General features: G+C 33.9%; 1 protein-coding gene across 1 annotated transcript; it reads left to right on the top strand.

Moving 5' to 3' along the window:
* Nucleotides 1–11,434: 11,434 nt before the first annotated feature.
* On the top strand, nucleotides 11,435–15,384 carry LOC131059435 (homeobox-leucine zipper protein PROTODERMAL FACTOR 2-like). Its single transcript, XM_059215646.1, has 9 exons — nucleotides 11,435–11,523; nucleotides 11,834–11,951; nucleotides 12,080–12,268; nucleotides 12,358–12,771; nucleotides 13,769–13,978; nucleotides 14,178–14,340; nucleotides 14,501–14,733; nucleotides 14,828–14,923; nucleotides 15,007–15,384. Exons 1-9 carry the CDS (start codon nucleotides 11,435–11,437, stop codon nucleotides 15,382–15,384), a joined length of 1,890 nt encoding a protein of 629 aa, XP_059071629.1.
* Nucleotides 15,385–22,637: the final 7,253 nt, after the last annotated feature.

Below are 22,637 nucleotides of genomic sequence, written 5' to 3'. Positions count from 1 at the left end.
AGCTTTTAAAATTGAAGAATTTGGTCTTGTTGCTACTATAAAGATAGATTTAGCTTTTACGGCATCAACATCATCTACACCATCATTTGATAAATCTGATTGGAAAGCCTTTTATGGAAGAGAACTTGAAGAAAGTAGGAGAGAAAATGAAGAACTTTGAAGCACTATTTGCAAGGAAAATGCCCAAAGGTCCAGTTGGAAGTAAGTATGAAGGTAAAGCACCCTTTATGTTTTAATTGTAATAAGATTGGTCATATGGCTTCAAGATGCCCTGATAGACATGCTAGACTAAGAGAAGAAGCTAGAAGAACATAGAAGCCTAACTAGAAGCCTAACCCTGAATATCAAAGATGCAGATTTAAGAAGAATAAAGATAAATCTTGTTATCTTTTTGATGAAGGAGTCACTGATGATTCTGATGAGGATCTGGTAGACAATGGATGGGTCTTTGTTTCTATAACTGAAGATCAACTGGCACCTACTATTCAACCGGTAGAGCAGGCCCTAGCAGCTAAAATTGAAGTCAAGGATGAATCAATCATTGATTTAGGATGTTCACATCATATGACTGGTGATAAAACAAAATTCTTGACTTTTTAGGAATATAATGGATGTCTAGTAAGAATTGGAGATGATAAAGCTTGTTTAATCAAAGGAAAAGGTACTATATCTCTTGATGGTAAGCATAATATTGACAATGTTTACTATGTTGAAGGTTTAAAGCATAATCTTTTGAGTGCTGGTCAATTAGTTGAAAAAGGATTTCATTACAATTCAAGAATGGGAAATGTAAAATTATGAACGGAACTGGTTTGGAAATTGCAACCGATAATCAAACTAGAGGTAACATCTTTCATTTGAATAATAGTGAAAAGACATTCTTGATTGCACATATTGATGAAAGTTGGCTATGGCATAAGAGACTCTGTCATGTAAAGTTTGCTTGCATTGTGAAAATCTATACTACTAAGGCAATTAAAGATTTACCTAAGATTGTTAAACCTCACAATCTGGTATGTAAGGAATGTCAATTTGGAAAACAAGTTACAGTATCTTTCAAAAGTATTCCAAAAAAATCCAACAATGCTCTTGAATTAATTCATACTGATTTATGTGGTCCAGCTAGAACTAAAAGCTTACAAGGTGATAGATATTTCATACTAATCATTGATGACTATTCTAGAATGTGTTGGGTTACATTTCTTAGAGAAAAATCAGAAGCACTTGGGAAGTTCAAACTATTCAAAGTGATGGTAGAAAATAAAACCGAAAAGAAAATCAAATGTGTGAGATCGGATCAAGGAGATGAATTTACATCTAAGAAATTTAATACGTTTTGTGAAGTAAATGGAATCAGAAGATAGTTATTAGCTACCCAGACCCCACAACATAATGGAGTTGTAGAAAGGAAAAACAAAACTATCTTGGATGCAGCTAGAAGTATGTTATCTGAAGAAAACCTACCACAAGTATATTGGAGAGAGATAGTAAGCACAATAGTCTATACAATATATCCAAAATCAAGACTATACTATGAAAGGGAGCGGAAAAACTAGCTGGAGAGGGAAGGTGTACCAGGTTCTCAAATGATATCTAGTTAAAAGATAAAGCTCTTACTGACTTGAACAAATTTAGGTTAATTAAAAAGGTCCTAATCCAATGTTATGGCACCTTTGTTCATGGTTATGTTTTGTGGTAGGGGGATCAGGTCAGATGGAGAAACTTTATAGATCATGTTAGAAACAACAAAAATATCTCTAATGCTAACATGAGACAAATGATGGAGGGGGCTCAGTATTTATTCTCTACCCTGGATGACTGCTCCTTTTTTTCTCCCTATAGAGAGGATGAATAGATATGATGTCATAATCCCTTAGATCCATTCTCAATTAAATCTACCAACATTGCTATTGAGGAAGATCCAAAGGAGAAATTCAATTGGAACATGACATGGGTTAAAGTCCTAATCCTAAATAAAAGAGGCTTCTATCTTGTCAAAAAATGTACTCTTTGCTACAAGTATCTTGAAAGTATAGATCATATTTTTCTACACTACCAATTTGCAAAGGAGATTGGGAAGAGTTTCTGGTTGATTTTATGATAATGTAGACCTTTTCAGAGAGTATGAATGACTTAATGGAGAAGTGGAATCACAATCCTCTTACACATCTAATTATTAGAAACCTATGGTTTCAAATCCCCCCTTTCATTGCAAAGGAGATTAAAGAGATTATGAATGGTGCTTCGTTTAGCTCTTCAAAGGTAATTTCGAACCTTCTGGACTTAAGAATAAAATAACACTAGGGCATAAATCATAATCTTACGAACCTGAACTAGAATAAATTTATATTAAGAAAAGATTGCCATAGTAACCCTCTGGATGATGGATGGATCAAATGCAATTTTTATGGCTGGTCTAAGGAAAACCCTAGTTTATCAAGAGTGGGAAGCATTATTAGAAACAACATGGAACATTTGATAGAAGGGTACTATATGAACCTAGGAAGAGGATCTAATAACAAGGTGGAGGAAATCGCTTCTAGGCAAGGGCTTAACTGACTCTATAATTTAAATTGTCAAAATGTCTTCTTGGAAGGTGACTCCAAACTTATTGTGACTGCTAGGATGGAAAGATAAATATACCCTAGAAAATAAAAAATATTGTGGAAAAAAGTAAAAGACTCATGGGATTCTTTCCCAAAATTAAGATCCAACATATTTTCAGGGAGGGGAATAGTGTAGTTAATGAAGCTGCTAATCAAGGATTAAACCACAATGAATGGTTTTTTTTAAATTTTCTTTAGAGCCCTACTAGGCTAAAAAGAAAATTGGTGAAGGAAAGGACTCAGTCATATTTGACGGACTTGGTCTCCTATATTATTATTAATGAAAAATGATGTGGATATTTTATTTTTTGTTCAAAGAATGTGCTCCAATCTTTTTTGAATTCAAACTACGGAGATGACTTGGATGCTGACTTGGTTGTTATTGTGGAGGGCATGCTAGAGTCCAACTAGGACTTATGATGGAACAAAAGATTTTAATTTAATTAATGATGTTACTGGTATGAAGCATTCTTTTCACCACTTGGCCTTAATTACTAAGGATGGGGAAATAATTAGATGGAAAGGCAACAATTTTATCTTGCATATTGGCAAGTTTTTTCATGATGTGAGATGTCTTTTCATTTGTGTGGGCAATTGTGAAGATAATTTAAAAATTTTCCTTTTTGGTAATTGTTCTTCATTTTGTGGGGTTAGTGTTATGAGTTGTGGGTTATCTGTATGTCACTTTCAGATCTTTTATAAACAAACTATGTTTTTGTTAATCAACATGGGGGGTCGATTGAAGAGGTTGGAGCCAAAAATTTGCAAAGAGATCCACAAAAATGAAGAGGTGTGGGACCTTTTATCTAGAACAGGGATGACACATTTTGTCTTTTCCATGAAAGGCTACAATAGAGCACTCTCATTGAGATTCTGCAACTCCCAATAGAATGGTGTGTTAGAATATTGGGATTGATGTCATTGATGTTTTTGGATTCAACAACATTGATTCAGAACATTCCAACATAAAATTCACATGCAACATAATCCAACACAAGAGTTCATAAGGTCTACAACGATTACTAGTCTGAAAGTCACATAAGTCTTCGAGATTATAGTGTAAATACATCTCTACTTGACTACATTCAAACATTCTGGTGTTGATGCAGGATTAGAACATTGTTATGGGTAAGGTAATAAGATAATATGTTTCTTCTCGATTAATGCAACATGATGTTTTTCGTCTGGTCCTATCTGGAATCATCAGCAGGTTAGATGTTTGTTATGAAGGAAGTCTTTTCTGTGTTATAGTAGACTTCTTCAATATAATGTAATCAATATAGCATGCTGTGTAAAGGATTTTTGGAGATTATCCTTTACTCCGGTTAAAGCCGATTTCATAAAGACCCATTCAGTATATAATGCAGTTAGATAGCAATGTTTAGGATGATGATATTTTTTATCATATGATATGGTGTAGAGTATTGATGCAGAGATTGGAAACTAGAAGGGTAGAAGACCCAAAATCAGACCTCTATGCCTTGTTTAAGGCCTAATACAACCCCGTAACTAGGGTTCTAAACACACTAATGATAACCAATCACCAGTTACACCTCCTAGGGAGAGTTTGGAGTGCTTCACAACTAGGAAAATTCACCCTAAGCTTCCAATCAAATTTGGAACTCTCCTTTGTGCACCTGGGTCAAGAAAACCCTATTTAGGCCTAGTTTTAGTAGCCCTGTTAGACTGGTATTTCCCACTTTGTTCAAAATTCCACTAAAACATCCTTGGAACAATTTGTATATTTGAATACTCTTTTGGGGCTTACACCCAAACCCAAGAGACCAAGGTTTGACTCTGCTCTAGCACCACTAAGCACCTACTGTGGACACAAACCTAATAGGCCTAATTAGGCTTGTTTTCCAAAGCAACCACTTGAGAATGGGTTTGCAAAACTAAACTCACCACTTAGACATGTTCCCTTGTCCTCTAATTGACCAAATCAATCATCAAACCGGTCTCCATGCACTCCCTTGGTTACTATTTTCTCTTTCCTCCTTCTAGCCTAGACTAAACATATTGTGTTGTTTAGCCTAGGGCTTGGTGGTAACCACACCAATCCTCACTCCTAGATTATACCCTTTTAGAATGTCAATGTACACTCCCCTAACTTGGATTTTCCAAGAAGCTGTTGAATTCCATAATGGAATTTGCAAGTTAGGGCCACATCTTGCATGAAACCCTATGAACCGGGGTTTTGAATGACAGTTTTTAGGGCCACATTTTAGTAAGTTCTTGACTCATACAGATTGTAAGGGCTTTAAGTTATCTCCCTAAGTTAAGTTTTTCACCATTTAGTTTCTCCAATTCTTCAGCAAGTGCATCAATGTTGGCCTCATTTGAAGAGTTGTTGTCAGAGATCTCCAATAATTGCTCAGTCAGTTCTCTCCTTTTTACTTTTGAAGCTTTGAATATATCTCTCAGGGGTTCAAGCTCATCCCTAGTTTCATCAAGTACTCTAGCCATATCTCTATAACTCATATCCTCCATAATGGCTTTAGGGTTTCCTTCCAAATGATTAAGGCTTAAAGAAGTTAGGCTCTGATACCAATTGATAGACTTATACAACACTAAGAGGGGGGGTTAATCAATGATTTTGAAAACAATAACACTTTAAACCCAGAACGGTAAAAACAATTAACCAGTTTACTTAAGACTTTGCATGCAATCCAAAGTATTATAAAGAATTCACAACAAGTAAAACATTCACCATAACACAAGTTTTTATACATGGAAAACCCAATTGGGAAAAACCACGGTGAGATGGGACTCACAAGTTAACTATCTACAAAAATAGGTAACTGACCGGTTAAGGTTTACAAAGTGTTTTGTTAGGAGAAAATCTTGTTAAACATACCAAAGCCCTATTAGGAGCCATAGCTCTTTAAAGGTAACCTTAATGGAGAATTTACATCCAAGTTAATGAATCACCTTGTTGGAGGATTTCTACAATGAAGCTTGTTAGAGCTTACCCGATTAGGGGATTTAACTGTTGTAGTGATTAGAAAACAATAGGTGGTATGATCTAGGAATAGCACATTCTTCTTGTATAGATCCTTTTTTGCTCACTCAATACTGCATCACTAACATACTCTGCAACTCCTTCGATAAATTGCATCAACTCTAACTCATAAAATCACTTGTAACTTGCATATCAAAATAACGCATCACAATGTCTTTTTATAGACATTAGATTTCATGTCGGCTCAAGAACCTCAACACAATTTCCTAGGTTTAGTGAATCTGGACAATCTTTAATAACACATCACAAATCACCGCCATAAAATTTGGTTAGAGATAACACATCACGACTGGTGATAACTCATCGCACAATCTATGAAACCGGTTGGAACAGTGATACCGGTAGAGTGTTGACTTAACTAAGATGACACCTTCATATCGGTTAGACTTACTCTATACATATGATATTGGTTTGCAATATCAAGACTTAGGAATAGTACTAGTTTGACTTAACTAAGATGACTATGACAATATGAATACATGTGTGTGTGTGTGTATGTGCCATCAATGACAACACATAAAGTCATCCAATACAAAAATCAGCATCAAGCCAACACTGACCCCTTAACATTTTAACTTAAAAAATGGGAACCGCCAGCAGCTTGTCAACCTAAAATTAAAACAATGCCCAAAGGGAAAACAAAGACTTTGAAAAAAGGAAAAACCCATGTCCTAAAACCCTAAACCCTAGGATTTTCAAATGTCTTACATGCTATGCAAGGAAAGGAAAAACCATTCCAACACCATCTTTATATGACTATGTGGTGGAGTGGTGGAGGAATGGAAGACCTACCTTCGGCACTACTATGTACACCTTTGCCAAATAGTTGCAATTTTTGAAGTACCAACTTAAATGCTGGAACCATAAATGTTTTGGAAACATATTCTATGCTAAAGTGGCTGCCCAAGAAGAGTTGGATGGTATTACTAGAAAGATAAGAGAGTTTGTTTTTCTTGAGGTCCTTAGCGGAGAGGAAGCTAAGGCAATGAAAAATTTGGAGGAAGGTGAACTTCGTGTGAAAATTTACTGGAAGCAAAGGGAAAGGATTGAATGGTTTCAAGAAGGTGATAAAAAAATTGCTTTTGTCTTTTAGTCACTGAAAGCTAGATGTCATGATAATTCTATTCATGTTCTTGTCAACAATATGGGTGAACAGGTGGCTTCGATGCAAGAGATGTCTCGAGAGACCATTCAGTACTTCGCTTCCCTATTTAGGGAGGATTCTGAAGGGGGTTCAAAGGAGGAATCCCAGGTCCTCTCTTGCATAATTTCTCTGGTTACTAGGGAGTTGAATGAGAGCATCTTATGGGTGCTATCTCACTTGAGGAACTAGACAAAGTTGTTTTTCAGATGAAGAAACAGAAAGCTATGGGCCCTAATGGCTTTCCCATTGAATGTTTCCAAGAATTATGGGATATAATCAAGATGGAGTTAATGGAGGTGGTCAGAGATTCCTAGAGGAACAAATATATGCTCCATGCTGTAAAATCCACTTTCCTTGCACTTATTCCCAAGTACGGAGGTGTTGATTGGTTAAGTTAGTTCCACCCTATTTCTATATGCAATGTTTTATAAAATCATCTCTAAGATGATAGCTGGGGGATTGAAAAATGGCTGAAGTATCTAATTTCAAAGGAGTAGAGTGGTTTTATGGAGGGTAGATAGATTCTTCATGGGGTGGTCATTGCTATAGAAAATATTCATTCTATGGCAACTTCCAAGGAAAAATCCATGTTCATCACGCTTGATATGGCAAAGGCTTATGATAGAGTGTGGTGGTCCTTTCTCTGAAAAGTTCTTGGAGCCTTTTGTTTTGATGAGGAGTGGATCCTTTGGGTTACTAGTTGTGTGAATTCAACCTCTTTCTCTATTTTTGTTAATTGTGAGCCCTCTGAGGTCTTTAGTGCCTCTAGGGGTTTGAGGCAGGCGGACTCCCTTTCCCCTTATCTCTTCATTTTTCTTGCTGAAGGGCTTGGAAAATTGATGAAGAAGAACATGGAGAGGGGTCTTATTCATTGGTGGAGATGGGGAGATGGTGTGGCTTCGCAGTCGCACCTTCAGTTTGTGGATGACATTTTTTTGATGGGATTAGCTAAGATAAGAGAAACTGCAAATTTGTGCAGCGTTTTGGATATCTATCTTGCAGTGTCTGGTCAATTAATTAATAAGGATAAATCTTCCATCTTCTTCTTCAACACACCTGGCCCTCTTCAATTGAGGATTTCTCAAATTCTAAGGTTCCAGATTGGTTTTCTTCCCTTAGAATACCTGGGTATTACCATCTCTTCTAGGAATCTTCCTCAGGACTCTTGGCAGTACATCATACATAAGTTTCACCAGAAGGTGAATCTGTGGACTCATAGGTGGTTGTCTTTCGCTGGGCAGATTCAGCTACTCAAGTCAGTGGTTCAGGCTCTCCCCACTTATAGATGTTAGATCCAGGTGGCTCCTGTGGGATTTGTTAATGATTTGGATGCTTTGGCAAGACAATTCCTGTGGGTTGGTAATTTTTTGGGCTTAAAGTGGAGCCTTGTTAAATGGGAAACAATGTGTACTCCGAAGCAGCTGGGGGGATTGGGTTTAAGGCATGCTACTCTATTTGGGCAGGCATTGGTTGCAAAGATGTATTGGCGATTGTGTGTGGAACAGGACCAAGTTTGAGCAAAGATTCTGGCCCATAAGTAGCTTCCAAGGGTTCCAAAGGAAGACATCCCTAGATATCCTATGATAGTGAAGGGGTCTGTGATATGGAATACATTTAAGAAGGGAGTTTATCTTGTTAAGGAAGGCCTATTCTGGATTTGTAAAAGGAGGGAGGAGGCTCTTTTCTCGTCTGATTCTTGGGATAGCTTTCCTTCCATTATCTCATAGTACCCTAATCTGACATATTTATGTCAATATTTCCAAGAGGTGGGTTGGTCTAGAGTTAGTGATTTCAGGTCTTATTATTACAATGGGATGTTGGAGATGGCAAAGTGGAAGGATCCTAGAGCTTGGCCTGTGATTGGTTTGCAAGAGGAACGCGATGAGTCGTATGATATTTTAACTAGTAGGTATTGTAACTCCATCAAGGAGAAGGATACTCTAGCTTGGATCATATATACCAAGGGAACTTTTACTATTGCTAGTGGGTATTAGAAACTTCTATCTCCACGGTTGACCGGGGGGGAGGTTCAGTGGTGGAAATATGTTTGGAATAAGTTTTCTTGGCCTAAGTGCAATTTATTTATGTGGATGCTTGCCTTGAACAAATGTTTAACCTGAGACAATATTCGAAAGTGTGGCTTTCAAGGTCCTTCTAAGTGTGTTCTATGTGGTATAGGTGAGGAGAAATATTCACATTTTTTTTTTTGGTGCCCTTTCTCCTTCTAGCTTTGGCATTTGTAATGGAGTATTTGGAAACATCCTTGTGTACATGCCTCATCCCAGGTGGAATTTTGAATTAGATGGGGTAAGCCTCCTACCTTGGTCCCTTCTCTTCAGATAATGTGGAGTATTGAACCTACATTCATTTAGTGGCAAATATGGTTGGAGAGAAATCGAAGAATTTTTCGAGGAGAAAACCTTGTTGTCTCCCAAGTTTGGCACAAAATTATGGGTGTGACAGTGGAAGAAAATGTGAGGAGATGATCCCTTTGGATAGAGAAGATGCTGATATTGTGGAAAGACTAGGCCTCAAGGGTTTGTTTCTGTCTTTTGCATGAGTCAGAAGAGGTAGAAGGGTGAAGAAGAAAGTTCAAAGGGAGGGCAAATGGCTACCTCCTCCTGAAGATATTTTGAAGATCAATACTGATGGTTCTTTGTGTGGTAATCTAGGTTCAACGGGGATTGGTGGAGTAGGAAGAGACTGGACGGGTAAGGTTTTGTTCTTCTTTTCTATTCATCAAGGGCAGTAGGCTAACAATTTTATTAAGGGTCTTGCTATTCAAGTCACGCCCTTGAACACGCTTTTTCTCTAGGGTGGCTTAAGGTTATTTATGAATTGGATTCCCAGATTATTGTCAATAAGCTAATTGTCAAGAAGGTGTTTGGTGTGAACTGGCAGCTTGCTTTGGTTGTTCAGCAGATCTTGCAGATTAGTTCTAGGATGGAACACATGACGTTTTTCCACATTCCACGCGAGTGAAATAAGGCCGTTGATTATCTGGCTAAGTGGGCCTCTGAGAAGGATGGTAACTAGAGGGTGAAGGGGTGGGGTAACCTTTCTCCTGACTATCACCAGGATTTTGAGAGGATCTTGGTGGAGGATATGAATGGTTATGAGGCTCGGTGAGTTTTGCTTTAGGAGCCTGGGCTTTGGATTGTCTTTGTAATGTTCTTGTTTGAGAGTCAATAAATTTTTTACCCCTTTATTGAAAAAAAATTCATTAATTATAATTTAAAATATTATATTTTTTTATATAAAAACAAGAATTTCAATATTAAATTTTAAATTTCTATAACACAAGCTTTCATTTATTATTTCTTGATTAATATTAAATATTGGTTGGTATTTTAATTTTTTATTTTATAAATATTAAATTATAATAAATTTTTTGTGCCTATAATTAATGATAAAATAATTGTTTCACCAATATTAATGTAAATCTAAAAATGCTGATATAATTTAAGATGCCACTTATTTTGATATCTTGTTGTTCCGTTTATATCCCAATAAAAATTAGGTAAAATTTGGTTACTAGAATACCAAAGCTTCCAAGCTCTTTTTTTTGGGGCTCGCCTAACTTTTTTTAAGTCAATTTAGCTACATATATAGAGAAAGTATCCATATTCTTCACTTGATCAACTAAACATAAATAATAAATAGACGTCAGGTATCAAGATATATATTTCTATTATTTTATTGGAAGTTGCAACATTTATTAATTCATTACTACATAACTGTTATCCATTATAAAGAACTAGAGGAATTCACTCAAAGAAGATTGCTATCCAAATAAATTATAATTTACTACTATAGAACTCTTATATGAGGAAAAGCATTTCACTCAAAGCTCTTTGATTAAAAGGAGGATTACTAATCAAGAAAGGAAAAATGAGTGATAATTGTGAAGGAGATAAAAATAGTGGCCACAATGAATATGGAGGAGCAAGCTCCACAGAGAGAAAGAATTTGGGCAGAAAACATACTCGTTATACCAGTGATCAAGTTGAAGTAATGGAAGAGTAAGATTTTTAACTTTTTAATGTTTTATTTCTTCTATAATATATTAAGTTGAATAAGATCATGATTTAATTTACATATTATAACAATTTATAATTTCTCTTTTTTCTTATGCACTCTCCCACAATCTAATACAAAAATATTAGATTATCAACATAATAAATGTAATGAAATATTTTTAGATTTGATTGTGTATTCATGTTGATGCTAAAAAATTGATACACAATCAAATCTAAAATCATTCATAACATTTTCATGGATTGTGGAAATCTATTATTTTTAACATAAAATATCTTTTCTTTTTTATCAGTAAAGGCAGAGCCGAAAATTCATATATTGAAACAGAGAGTTTTTAACATGTCTATTAGCCAAAACTTTAACAACACCAGTATCCATCAAAAAGCATCCAAATGTCTAAAAGAATAACCAGAATATGAAACCTATCTTTCAAACTTCATGGAGGGGCACAGCAGGGAGAGTCAAAGATCTTCCTCATCCCCACGACCCACTCTTCTGGCACCACCTCTCCTACCGTGTTGAGCCTGGGGATCCTCGTTTTCCATTTTAGGTGGTAGAATTCCGTTCAACCTTGCAAAAGAGATAAGTTCTTCCTCTCTTCCCAGGTCTTCTGGATTCTCGTCCATGAAGCGGCACTTGAGGAATCTGAGCCCCACCCCAGCAAATGCTCTATGTTTGTCCAGCTCCTTACCTTTCAGGTCTAGCAGAAAAGGGTAATACTTTATTAGCTCCACAGGGACATTAAACAAGATTCTCTCACTGAATCATGTAGCTCCTTGTTGAGAATTTCTTAGATCTTAGATTTAACATAATAAATCTTAGATCTGTGAAAATCTAATGTTATTAACATTATCTTTTGCTTTCTATTATAAAAAATATCAATTTATCAAATATTACCTCATCTATACATGAACATAAGCTTAATTATTTTATATATTTGTAAGGGATTCTGAATTGAAAACATTAATTCTTGCAGATCTAAATGAAACTGAAACTATTTTTTAAAATATTTTATTGTTGCAGAGTGTTTAAGATGTTGCAACATCCTGACGAAAAGGACAGACAAGAACTAAGCACTAAACTGGGTCTCACATCACAGCAAATTAAATTCTGGTTTCAGAACCGGCGCACGCAAGTAAAGGTAGTCTATATTTACTTTCAAAGTTAGGGTTAACAATTACGACTCTTTCTCTTTCAAATTTTTATTTCACTGATTTTTTTGATATATATGAATAATCTTCTGTTGAAAAATCCATTATTGTGGTCCAGGTTCAGCAGGAGCGTACTGACAACACTAATTTGTGTACGGAAAACGAGAGATTCCGACTGGATAGACAGGCGCTGAGAAATACACTTAACAATATCAGGTGTCAAACGTGTGGAGGATCTAATTTCATGACAGAGATGGTTTACGAACAGCAAAGCTTGGCTCTAAAAAATGAGCTTTTAAGAACGGAGGTTTGCCAAAATAATTGCATGGGATTTTTTGCATTTATGTGTTGTATAAGTTAGTTTGGTCCACTGACGATCTTCTTCTGGTCCTGTAGATTGAAAAACTGAATGCAGTTGCCTCGAGTTGTGTTGGAAGAACAATCCCCTTGTTAGAAACCAGAGCAGATCAATCACAGATGATGTACTCTTCACACCATGAAGAGGGAAGCTCAGGACAGAACCAGATTACATTGCCCACACCCACTTGTGTTTCATTGGATGAATCCTTGGCAATGGAAGCTGCGCAAAAGGCCACTGAAGAATTTATCTGGATGGTAGACGCAAACGAGCCTGTTTGGGTGAAGAAACCTTTAGCGGATGGTACAATAGAAATTCTGAATACGAATCAGTTGTACGGAACATTTCCTCAGGGCATGGGGCTCAGCAGCAACATGAAGAGAGAAGGCAGCAGGGACACCTCAATTGTTTCTATCACAGGAGCTGAATTGGTTGATCTCTTCATGGATGTGGTATGATATTTTAAAGGTTTTAATTCAGAAATTTTTAGGATCCCTGCAATTTTTACATGTTCTATGACAAAGATTGGGATATTCTGTACTAAATCATGATATTTTCCTAATAATTCCTTATAACTTGCAGTGTTATGATTCCCTAGTGTCTCAAGAATTTATAGATCTATGTGTGTGATATTGTTTGGCTTCATGCTTGTATTTATATATCATGAGATTTAGGCATAAAATTCAGGCTTAGAGATTTTAATGTTATCTGAGAATTACTTTCTATTTTTTTTTTCAAATTTTACATCTGTTTCTAAATTTTGTAACATGTCTTAACCAAAACTGATATTTTTAATTTGATGCATGTTAACCATTCCGCTTAACCAAAACTGATATTTTTAATTTGATGCATGTTAACCATTCCGTTTAACTTCAGATAACTTTCTATAAGTGTTTTAGGGTTTGTTTATTTGGTGGGTGCTTTGCTTTTCGTCGGTTGTCTCTTTACTGTTTTTTTAATGTGTTTGGATTATAAGACTAGTCTGTCAAATTTTGCTATGGACAAGATTTGTGATCCCTAAAATATAAACTTTAATATTTTGTCTTTTATAAGACTTTGGAAATATAACAAGGTTGGTTGCTAATTGTGCACACCACCAATAACTGGATCAGCTATTTGGAAGATGAGCATTTAAGGATTCGGCGGAATATTTGATTATTTGAAACAGCCGTGGAAAGCACTAGCATTTTAGATACTTAGAACAAATTTATATGCAATACATTAAATCGGATTTTCTATATGTTGTTGCAGAATAAATGGAAGAAAATATTTTCATTAATTGTAACAAGAGCAGAGACCTTGCAAGTTGTGTCTCAAGGGGTTGGTGGTCACTAGAAATGGTTTACTTCAATTGGTATGAATGTGTGTCTCAATAAAGAAAGAAATTAATGGTTTCTAAGCGAATATTTTCATAATGATGGAATATTAATATGGTATGTACTCGTGCAGATGTATGCTGAGCTACAGATTCTATCTCCTCTTGTTCCCACGAGACATATATCTTTTCTTCGGTTTTCCCAGCAGCCAACCAATGGAATGTGGATAGTGGTAGACTTTTCTCTAGAAAATTTGAACTACAGTATTTCGCCCTCCGTTGGATGGTACCATAAGCATCCGTCTGGATGTGTTATACAAGATATGCCTAATGGGTGTTCAAAGGTCTGTATTCTTTTTAGTTCTGTCGATTGGCCTAACTATAATAGTAGCAAAGAAATTTTAATGAATCTAAGTATAAGCTGATTTTTCCTGAAAAAATTTAGATGGATATATGTAATATCTGTTGTATTGTTATTTGAAAATGACAACTTTAAGTGGGAATTTATATGTAACAGTTATCATGCCTTATAATATAATGCAGGTGATTTGGATAGAGCAGGGTGAGACAGATTATAGAATAGTTCATAAAATATTTGAGCAAGTCATCAACAGCGAAATGGCCTTTGGCGCCCAGCATTGGCTGACTTGCTTGCAGAGGCAATATTGTTGGTTTAAAACTCTAGTAGATCTCACCAGCGAAGGAGGTATTCAATTTTTTGAAAAGACATGTTTTATATTAAAGTAAAATGGTTTTTGATCGGTCCCAAATCCTGTTATAATAGAACTAGAGTAGAATTGTAGTCAGGCTATCAAGCAAGTCTTTTTAATTTGTCTGCAAATATGTAATGTATATAATGTTTGCAGATGTTTCCCGGACAAATATGATAAGATTGGCGCAGAACATAAGCAGTCAATTTGTTGCAAACATAAGTGCACTCTCACAATCCAGCAACGACCCTATTAAAATCACAACAAGAAACGCTTCCGAAGTAGGACAATCCAGTGGTGTTATTGTCTGTGTTGGAACTTCTATCAAGCTTTCTGTCCCCCCAAACGTACTGTTTAATTTTTTGGGGGATGAGCGAACCGCATCAAAGGTATACTATACGTGTTCCGATTCTTATTAGGAATCTCTGGATTGTATTTTGTTTATCATTCTCTGAGATTTTTTCTGTCCTTTATTCTGTGAAGTACAAACTATTATCATGTGGAGAATGGAAGGAACTCGCAAGCATTGGAAATGGATCAGACCCTTCAAATTGCATTTCATTGTTTGATGTTTATTGTGTGAGTATAAACATTCGAGACTTTTCCGCAATTGTTTTCCTGCATTTCATTTGCCTTGAGTTAAATGCTTTTAGAATTTGCAGGAAGGCGAGACAGAGAAGACGCTGAAACATAGTTACAGAGACGCATCGGGGTCTTTTTGTGTGTATACAGCCATAAATGTTGACATCATCCATGGTAAGGATGCTTCTTCATTACCCATTGCCGCTCATCATGGATTTGCAGTACTACCATATCACACTTCAACTGCCGTTAATTCACTTATACCAACCACTATATTACATGAGGAAGCCTCGGCCACCAGCCTTGACAGTGTAGGTTCAGTACTTACACTAATATTCCAAAATATTGAGACAGAGTTTACCAACTGCAGTCTGAGCGGTGCATATGTTGAAAAAGTCCACAATACTATGAATAACACCATCCAAAGAATAAAAAAATTTCTGGCATTGTATAGATGATTGAGTGCTCAAATTACAGCAGTCTCAGGAATATATCATTGTCCTTTTACAGAGGTGGATTCGATTCAAACCCACAAAGACTAAAATATGTTTATTTTGATGACATAATTGAAATTTCCATGGTTACCAAAATGGGCGTGAGTACCGTTTGGGTGGATTTATGCAAGTTCTAGTGGAGTTAAGATTTGAGTTCTGGGTGAATTTGAACTCCTGGTATAGGAACTGAAATAGCTTGTGTGTCTCCTCTTGACACTGCTTCTATTTACTATGTAGTAACTGATGTTATATGTCTCCTCTACACAGAACTTTGCATTTGTGCGTTACTTTACTTATGTTTCTATGATACTTTACATATATAACACTGATTCCTGATATATGGCCCTATGATCAGGCCGTGACCAAATAATTTTCACTATTCTTTCTATATACCATTTATTGTAACTGTTCCCTATATTAAGATTTAATATAATTATATATATTTTAATTTTGTTTTTATAAAAATATTTTTCAATTTTTAATTAGTTTTTATATTTATAGTTTAATATGAGTATTATTAATGTTTTTAATAAAGATAAACAGGTTTTACAAGAGCTGAAATCTAAAGTTTTACATACCAAGGCCAGTAGCCAAAAAGACAATAATAACTAATAATTTGATTGGTGAGAGAAAGTTTTATTCATGTAGTGTTGGACTATGATAAAGTTTAATTTTTTTGTGTAGAAAACCTTCTTGGTATGCAAGGATCAAATCTTTGGATGTTCAATGACATTTTGTTAGGAAGTCTGTTTACCATTTGATGCATGAGTTATATAGTTTATCTATATTACAAATTCTCTCATGGTAAATGCAAAGTTTGGGTGAGTTTAAAACATTATTGTGGCTACAATTATAAAATATATGGTGAATAACACATTAACAACTATATTTTAATTGTGCTATGTGGAGGTTGTACACTATAGTGTATAGATGAAGACTTTATACAAATTAACATTTCAATATTGTAGTTTGATATGAGATAGTTGGAGTTAGTATTTTTTGTTGTTTTCAGCAACAAATGCAACAACAAAGTGAGTTATATTTGTTAAGATAAATCATTATACAGTTACCTGACAAAGATAGTGCATAACGAGAGAAAGTGATTGACAAAGATAGACAAATGAGTGATAGGTATTTGCATAGGAAGTTGAGTTTGTCATGAAAGTTGTTGTCATTGGCTATGTGAGTGTTCTTATGTATTTTATTTGTTGATAGGTTCATTTTTTCAAATGGTACTTTGTATTGGGGAGCATCTCTTTGTTTGGAAATAATCTGTTGAGATTGTCATATCTTGTATTATATTATAGTTATCATGATCTTGTATTGTAAGTGTTTCACTTATATCATTTTAATTGGAGCAATGATGGATGTTATAAGCTCTTGTGAATTGACGTTATATGCATTAGAAGTTAATTAGTTTTAAATCCAAAACTATAAGATTTTTCCAGTTGTCATAATCAGTGGCGAAAGTTTGAGGTAGGAGAATTGTTAACCAAAATTCTTTAGCCCTTTTGAAATTGTGCTTTCAATCTACCTACACTCAGAGGATAAGGTCTGCCTAGTTCTATAATAAATGTCATCATTTTAGTTTAATATCTACAAAATGAATGGTGACCACTTGAACTTTGGAATTGTTTGAACAAATGGTGAAAGTAATATAACAATAAAATTTCATGAAGCAAGTAGCATACAATTTAGAGAGATTCATTGGCCTAACATGTCAAAGGACCTCTTATAGCAGCCTCAACATAGGGAAGCCAATAAAGCCATTAGCTAGCAAAGGTAAACTTGTTCAAGTTTGTCCCCTATCTAAGAGGAACAGAGCAATAAAGATATATTATCAATTCATGCATAGCTAAGATAGATTTAGAATGTTATCCGTAGTGCAATCACAATTACAGCTGTAAATTATCAAACTAAAATTTGCAAACTATGAACTAGAAGAAACTAGCAATTGGAAAGGATTTCTAAAGGGGAATAGAGTTTCCAAGACAAATTTTACATGTAGAAACCTGAGATCTGTGAACATATTTTACATGTAGAAACCCGAGATATGAGAAATCAGATTTACGTATTCAATGGAAAGAATGCATGCCTTCAATCTACTAGCTATCCAAATAATATATTTATGTCAAATTTGAAAATTCGTAGTAAATACACGATCAACTCTATCTGTTTTTGCAAGATTTGAAATGTGGACAATGATTGATATAATGATCAAGCTTTTTACCAAAATGATGTGCACTATAGTGTTGTTTCAGGTATTTGGTTGCAGCCATACCTCTATTGTCCTTGTAACAGATCATAGAATAGTGGAGGTTACTATAACTGTAAGATTTTCAATATAGCAGTATTGACCATAATAATTCTCCTTTGCTGTGATTGAGTGATAGTTACAATCTGCCTTGTGTTTCACAAGTAATGAGATCTGTATTATGATTGATATAAGGGTGCAGATTTGGAGTATAGAAATTGAGATAAATTAATTAGTGTATTAATAAAAAAAAATATATTCTATGATTATAAAGATCACATAGATACCACCTGATAAAGCTTATAATTTTCAATCCTCAAGAATGAAAAATTTCCCCACTACTCACACAAACAGTATTGAAAATGAAATGTATGAGTTTACAATAAATTAACAACCAACCATTAGGTATATCTGTGTTAATAGACTATCAAAACTTAGGCTCACTTAAATTTATGTTGGGATAGTATCCGTTTTGTGTAAGTTGTGGGATTGTATTATTGCTTCATATGGTTTGGAGAAACCCTAAATAACTATGCAAAAATAGCAAAGGTTGAGAATAGAGAAACCGTAAAATATGTTCAGATAAATAGCAAAAGAAACATTATCGCCCATTTTCAAAAAAACTAATAAAATTTCTGTTCGTCTCATCATATGCAAGATTTAAACAATGAAAATATTAACAGAACAGATATTTGTATTCCCTACAGATATTTGATAAAACTAGTATATAATAAGCAAAACAATATTCACCAATCGTTTAAAGTTAAAAAATATGCATGTATACTTTAAAATAACTTTAAAAAGTTTTGAAAAAGAAAAATATTTGTTATAGTTGATCTAAATAAGTCAAAACAGGGGATAAACGCCACAAAGACCCAACACCATCACTATTCTTGTGAAATACATTAATAATAAGCAAAAATAGGGGATAAATCCCACAAAGACCCAACACCATCAGTATTCTTCTGAATAATTTTCTTGTTGATTTTCTCAAATATTCTTCTGAATAATTTTCTTGTTGGTTTTTTATAATGAGTATTATTAATGTTAAAATATAAGGTTTGATAATATATTTAAATTTTAGTTAAATTTATAATAGTAGAGATATTTTAAATATATTCATTAATAGTGATTATATTATTATATAGATATATAAATGTTAATTTTAATTTTTTTACATTATTTATTCAAGTAGAGAGGCAATACACATCAAAACATTAATATTTAATAATAAATTTAATGTTTTCAAAACAAGCAACACATAAAATTCTCTCAATGTCTCTAATAAAAGTAAAAAGAGTAAATAAAATAGTTTCAAATGTTTTTCACGAGTATTTTTATTTTAAGAGTTATTTTATTGATAACGATGCTTCATGGTTAAATTGTGTCCAAGATTTTTAAATTATTTAATTTTATGTATACATTTCAAATTTATTTTTGGAAAAAAATCATTATTTATTATTTTATTTTATATTTATTTTGAAAAATATAAAAAATTATTATATGTTTATAGATTTCTTTAAATTTATATTTAAACATAAGAGACATTCTACAAAACAATATTCAACAACATGAGACGTTAACAAAAATATAATATTGAATGTTTATTTGTGTGCGTGTATGTATGTATACATATACATATACATATACATATACATATACATATACATATACATATACATATACATATACATATACATATACATATACATACAGACAGACATATGTACATACATACATACATACATACATATACATATGGAAAGACATGAAATATTTTAAAGTTTAAATTTAATAATTTTTTTATTTAAGTCATGACTCAAGGAATAAATATTTATTATATAGTTAAAAATTTCATGGGCATAAATTGAGTAAGATATAAACATCAAATAATTAAATAATAAAAAAATATATAAACAAAATAAAAATATATAAAACAAACACAAACAAAATAAAAATCTAGAAACAAACCCATAAATAAAATGAAAATATAGATTCAAATTGATATCTCTTCATATGTTTTAGATAAATATATTTAAGATGTCTATACTACTAAATTGAAATTATTTTATTATTTTATTCTATGGAAATATAAAAATTGATCAAAATTTTTTACTACATAAATAATAAATATTATTTCACCAACATATCAAAAGAAGTTTTTAAATAATTATCTTTTCATCTTGATAATACTAGCTTATATATATTTAATAATATATATAGAATAAGCCGAGAGATATCCTTCTAGAGGCACCTATTTTTTATTAATTTATCAATATTAAACTGCAATAGGTGCCTCGAGAAGGATATCTCTTGGCTTATTCTATATATATTATTAAATATATATAAGCTAGTAGCAGTCGCAGTGTGAATTGAAAGGCATGACATAAATTAATTTTAAATTATATATTGTTGTATAGCTATGTATTTTGGATTTGTACAATTTTAGATTTAGGATTTCATTTGGTTGAATTCTAGATTTAGAATTATAGCTAGGATTGGAATAAAATAGTATGCCTAATTCAATCAGGATTAGGGTTCATTTTGGCTTACTATTAGGGTTAGGATTTGATTTGGTTTAAAATAGTAGGCCTAATTGAATAAGGAATAGGGTTCATTTTGTCTTGCTATTAGGGTTAGGGTTAGTGTTAGGGTTATAGTTAGGGTTTATATAATTGTTCAGGTTAGGTTAATAGTTAGGGTTTGGATTTACTTAATGTTTAGTGTTACGATTAGTGTGAAGATTGTGATTAGCCTAGGATTTAGGGTTATGGTTAGGATTATGTGTAGGGTTATGGTTTAAAACATAGGGCTATGATCTAGGGTTAGGATTATAGTTAGGGTTTACATCATTGTTAGGGTTAGGTTAATGATTAGGGTTTGGATTTACTTCATGATTAGGATTAGGGATAGGGTTGATTGTGGTTAGGCTTTGGATTTATCATTATGGTGAGGATTATGACTAGGGTTAAAGTTAGAGTTAGGATTATAGTTAGGGTTTACAACAAAACCAAACATTATATAAAAACCAAAATCTAAACCAAATATCATGATTTGATTGGATCGAACTCAACTTCTTGATTGGGCAAAATCCATGGCAAAATATTTACCTATAATAAAAAAGAAAACCTAAAATATTATGCTCAAAATTTGACTGCCAACTACAAATCTGATTGGTTGGAAGCACAACCCATTTGCTAGGAGTGCAAAGCAGAATGGCGGCTTGCAGAGCATATAGAAGGCATGGGTGACCACCCCACGCAGTGGATGGCCCCCATCCCACGTGGGAGAGCCTCTCACCATGCATGGGAACCCCACACCATGGTGGGTCCCAAACAGCACAGTGACTCCCCCAAATTTAAAAAAACACAACTCCAACGCTTCTCTGGGTATGAATAAAACTTGCAGCCCACTAATAGAGCATACAAGAATAAGAAAAAACAATAAATGCAGAGACAATACCCTTGGACTGAGAATAATAAAATACAAGAGGGGGATCTTGGAAAATCAATATTCTAAACGAATGGCAAGGAAGCTAGACAATCTTGTTAAAAGTTTAATAACAATATTTTATGGAGTATATTGATCAATTAGAGAAATCTTTTGAAAATGATGATTACAATAGCCAAATGTACAAATGAGAAAATGCCTAAAGACTCCCTCTGCAACCCCAATCCAGATCAACCCTCCTCTACCCAATCCTTGCTCCAATCTCAAATAGTATGCCTAATTCAATTAGGATTAGGGTTCATTTTGGGTTACTATTAGGGTTAGGATTTGATTTGGTTTAAAATAGTAGGCCTAATTGAATAAGGAATAGGGTTCATTTTGTCTTGCTATTAGGGTCAGGGTTAGGGTTATAGTTAGGGTTTATATAATTGTTGGGGTTAGGTTAATAGTTAGGGTTTGGATTTACATAATGTTTAGTGTTACGGTTAGTGTGGAGATTGTGATTAGGCTAGGATTTAGGGTTATGGTTAGGATTATGTGTAGGGTTATGGTTTATATCATAGGGCTATGATCTAGGGTTAGAATTATAGTTAGGGTTTACACCATTGTTAGGGTTAGGTTAATGATTAAGGTTTGGATTTACTTCATGATTAGGATTAGGGATAGGGTTGATTGTGGTTAGGCTTTGGATTTATCATTATGGTGAGGATTATGACTAGGGTTAAGGTTAGAGTTAGGATTATAGTTAGGGTTTACATCATTGTTACGGTTAGGTTAATGGTTAGGGTTTAGATTTACATCATGGTAAGAATTAAGGTTCTAGTTAGGCTTAATTTTTAGGTATATGGTTCGGATTATCTCTATGATTAGAGTTTATATCATAAGGTTAGGGTTACAATTAGGGTTAGGGTTAGGGTTAGGGTTAGGGTTAGGGTTAGGGTTAGGGTTAAGGGTTAGGTTTAGGATTATAGTTAGGGTTTACATTATTTTTAGGGTTAGGTTAATGGTTAGGGTCTGGATTTACATCACATTTAGTGTTATAGTTAATTTTAAGATTGTGGTTAGGCTTAGGATTTAGGGTTATGGTTAAGATTATGTGTATAGTTAGGACCTTTATATCATAGGGCTAGGGTTAGGGTTATGGGTTAGGGTTAGGATTATAGGTAGGGTTTACATCATTATTAGGGTTAGTTTAATCATTAGGGTTTGAATTTACATCATGATCAAGGTTAGGGTTAAGATTATGGTTAGGATTAGGATTTACATTTATGGTTAGTTTTATGTTTAGGGTTACAGTTTATAGATCACAGTGTTAGGGTGAGGGTTAGCACAATGGTTAGGGTTATGGTTAAGTTTAAGATTGTGGTTAGGCTTAATATTTAGAAATATGGTTAGGATTATGTCTAGGGTTAGGATTTATATCATAGGATTAGGGTTAGGGTTAGGATTATAGATAGATTTTACATCATTGTTAGGGTTAGGTTAATAATTAGAGTCAGGGTTAGGGTTAGGG

This window comes from Cryptomeria japonica, chromosome 2 (genome assembly GCF_030272615.1).
Source record: "Cryptomeria japonica chromosome 2, Sugi_1.0, whole genome shotgun sequence".
Classification (NCBI taxonomy): Eukaryota; Viridiplantae; Streptophyta; class Pinopsida; order Cupressales; family Cupressaceae; genus Cryptomeria; species Cryptomeria japonica.
The sequence above is the reverse complement of the archived record's forward strand: the minus strand, read 5'-3'. Positions and strand labels throughout refer to the sequence as shown.

Bases quoted from the DNA above. Each gene is read 5' to 3' on its own strand.
- LOC131059435 (XM_059215646.1), top strand. From the start codon at position 11,435: ATGAAGCGGCACTTGAGGAATCTGAGCCCCACCCCAGCAAATGCTCTA. The intron at 13,979-14,177 runs GTCTGTATTCTT...AATATAATGCAG, and splicing joins TGCCTAATGGGTGTTCAAAG to GTGATTTGGATAGAGCAGGG. The intron at 14,341-14,500 runs GTATTCAATTTT...TAATGTTTGCAG, and splicing joins AGATCTCACCAGCGAAGGAG to ATGTTTCCCGGACAAATATG.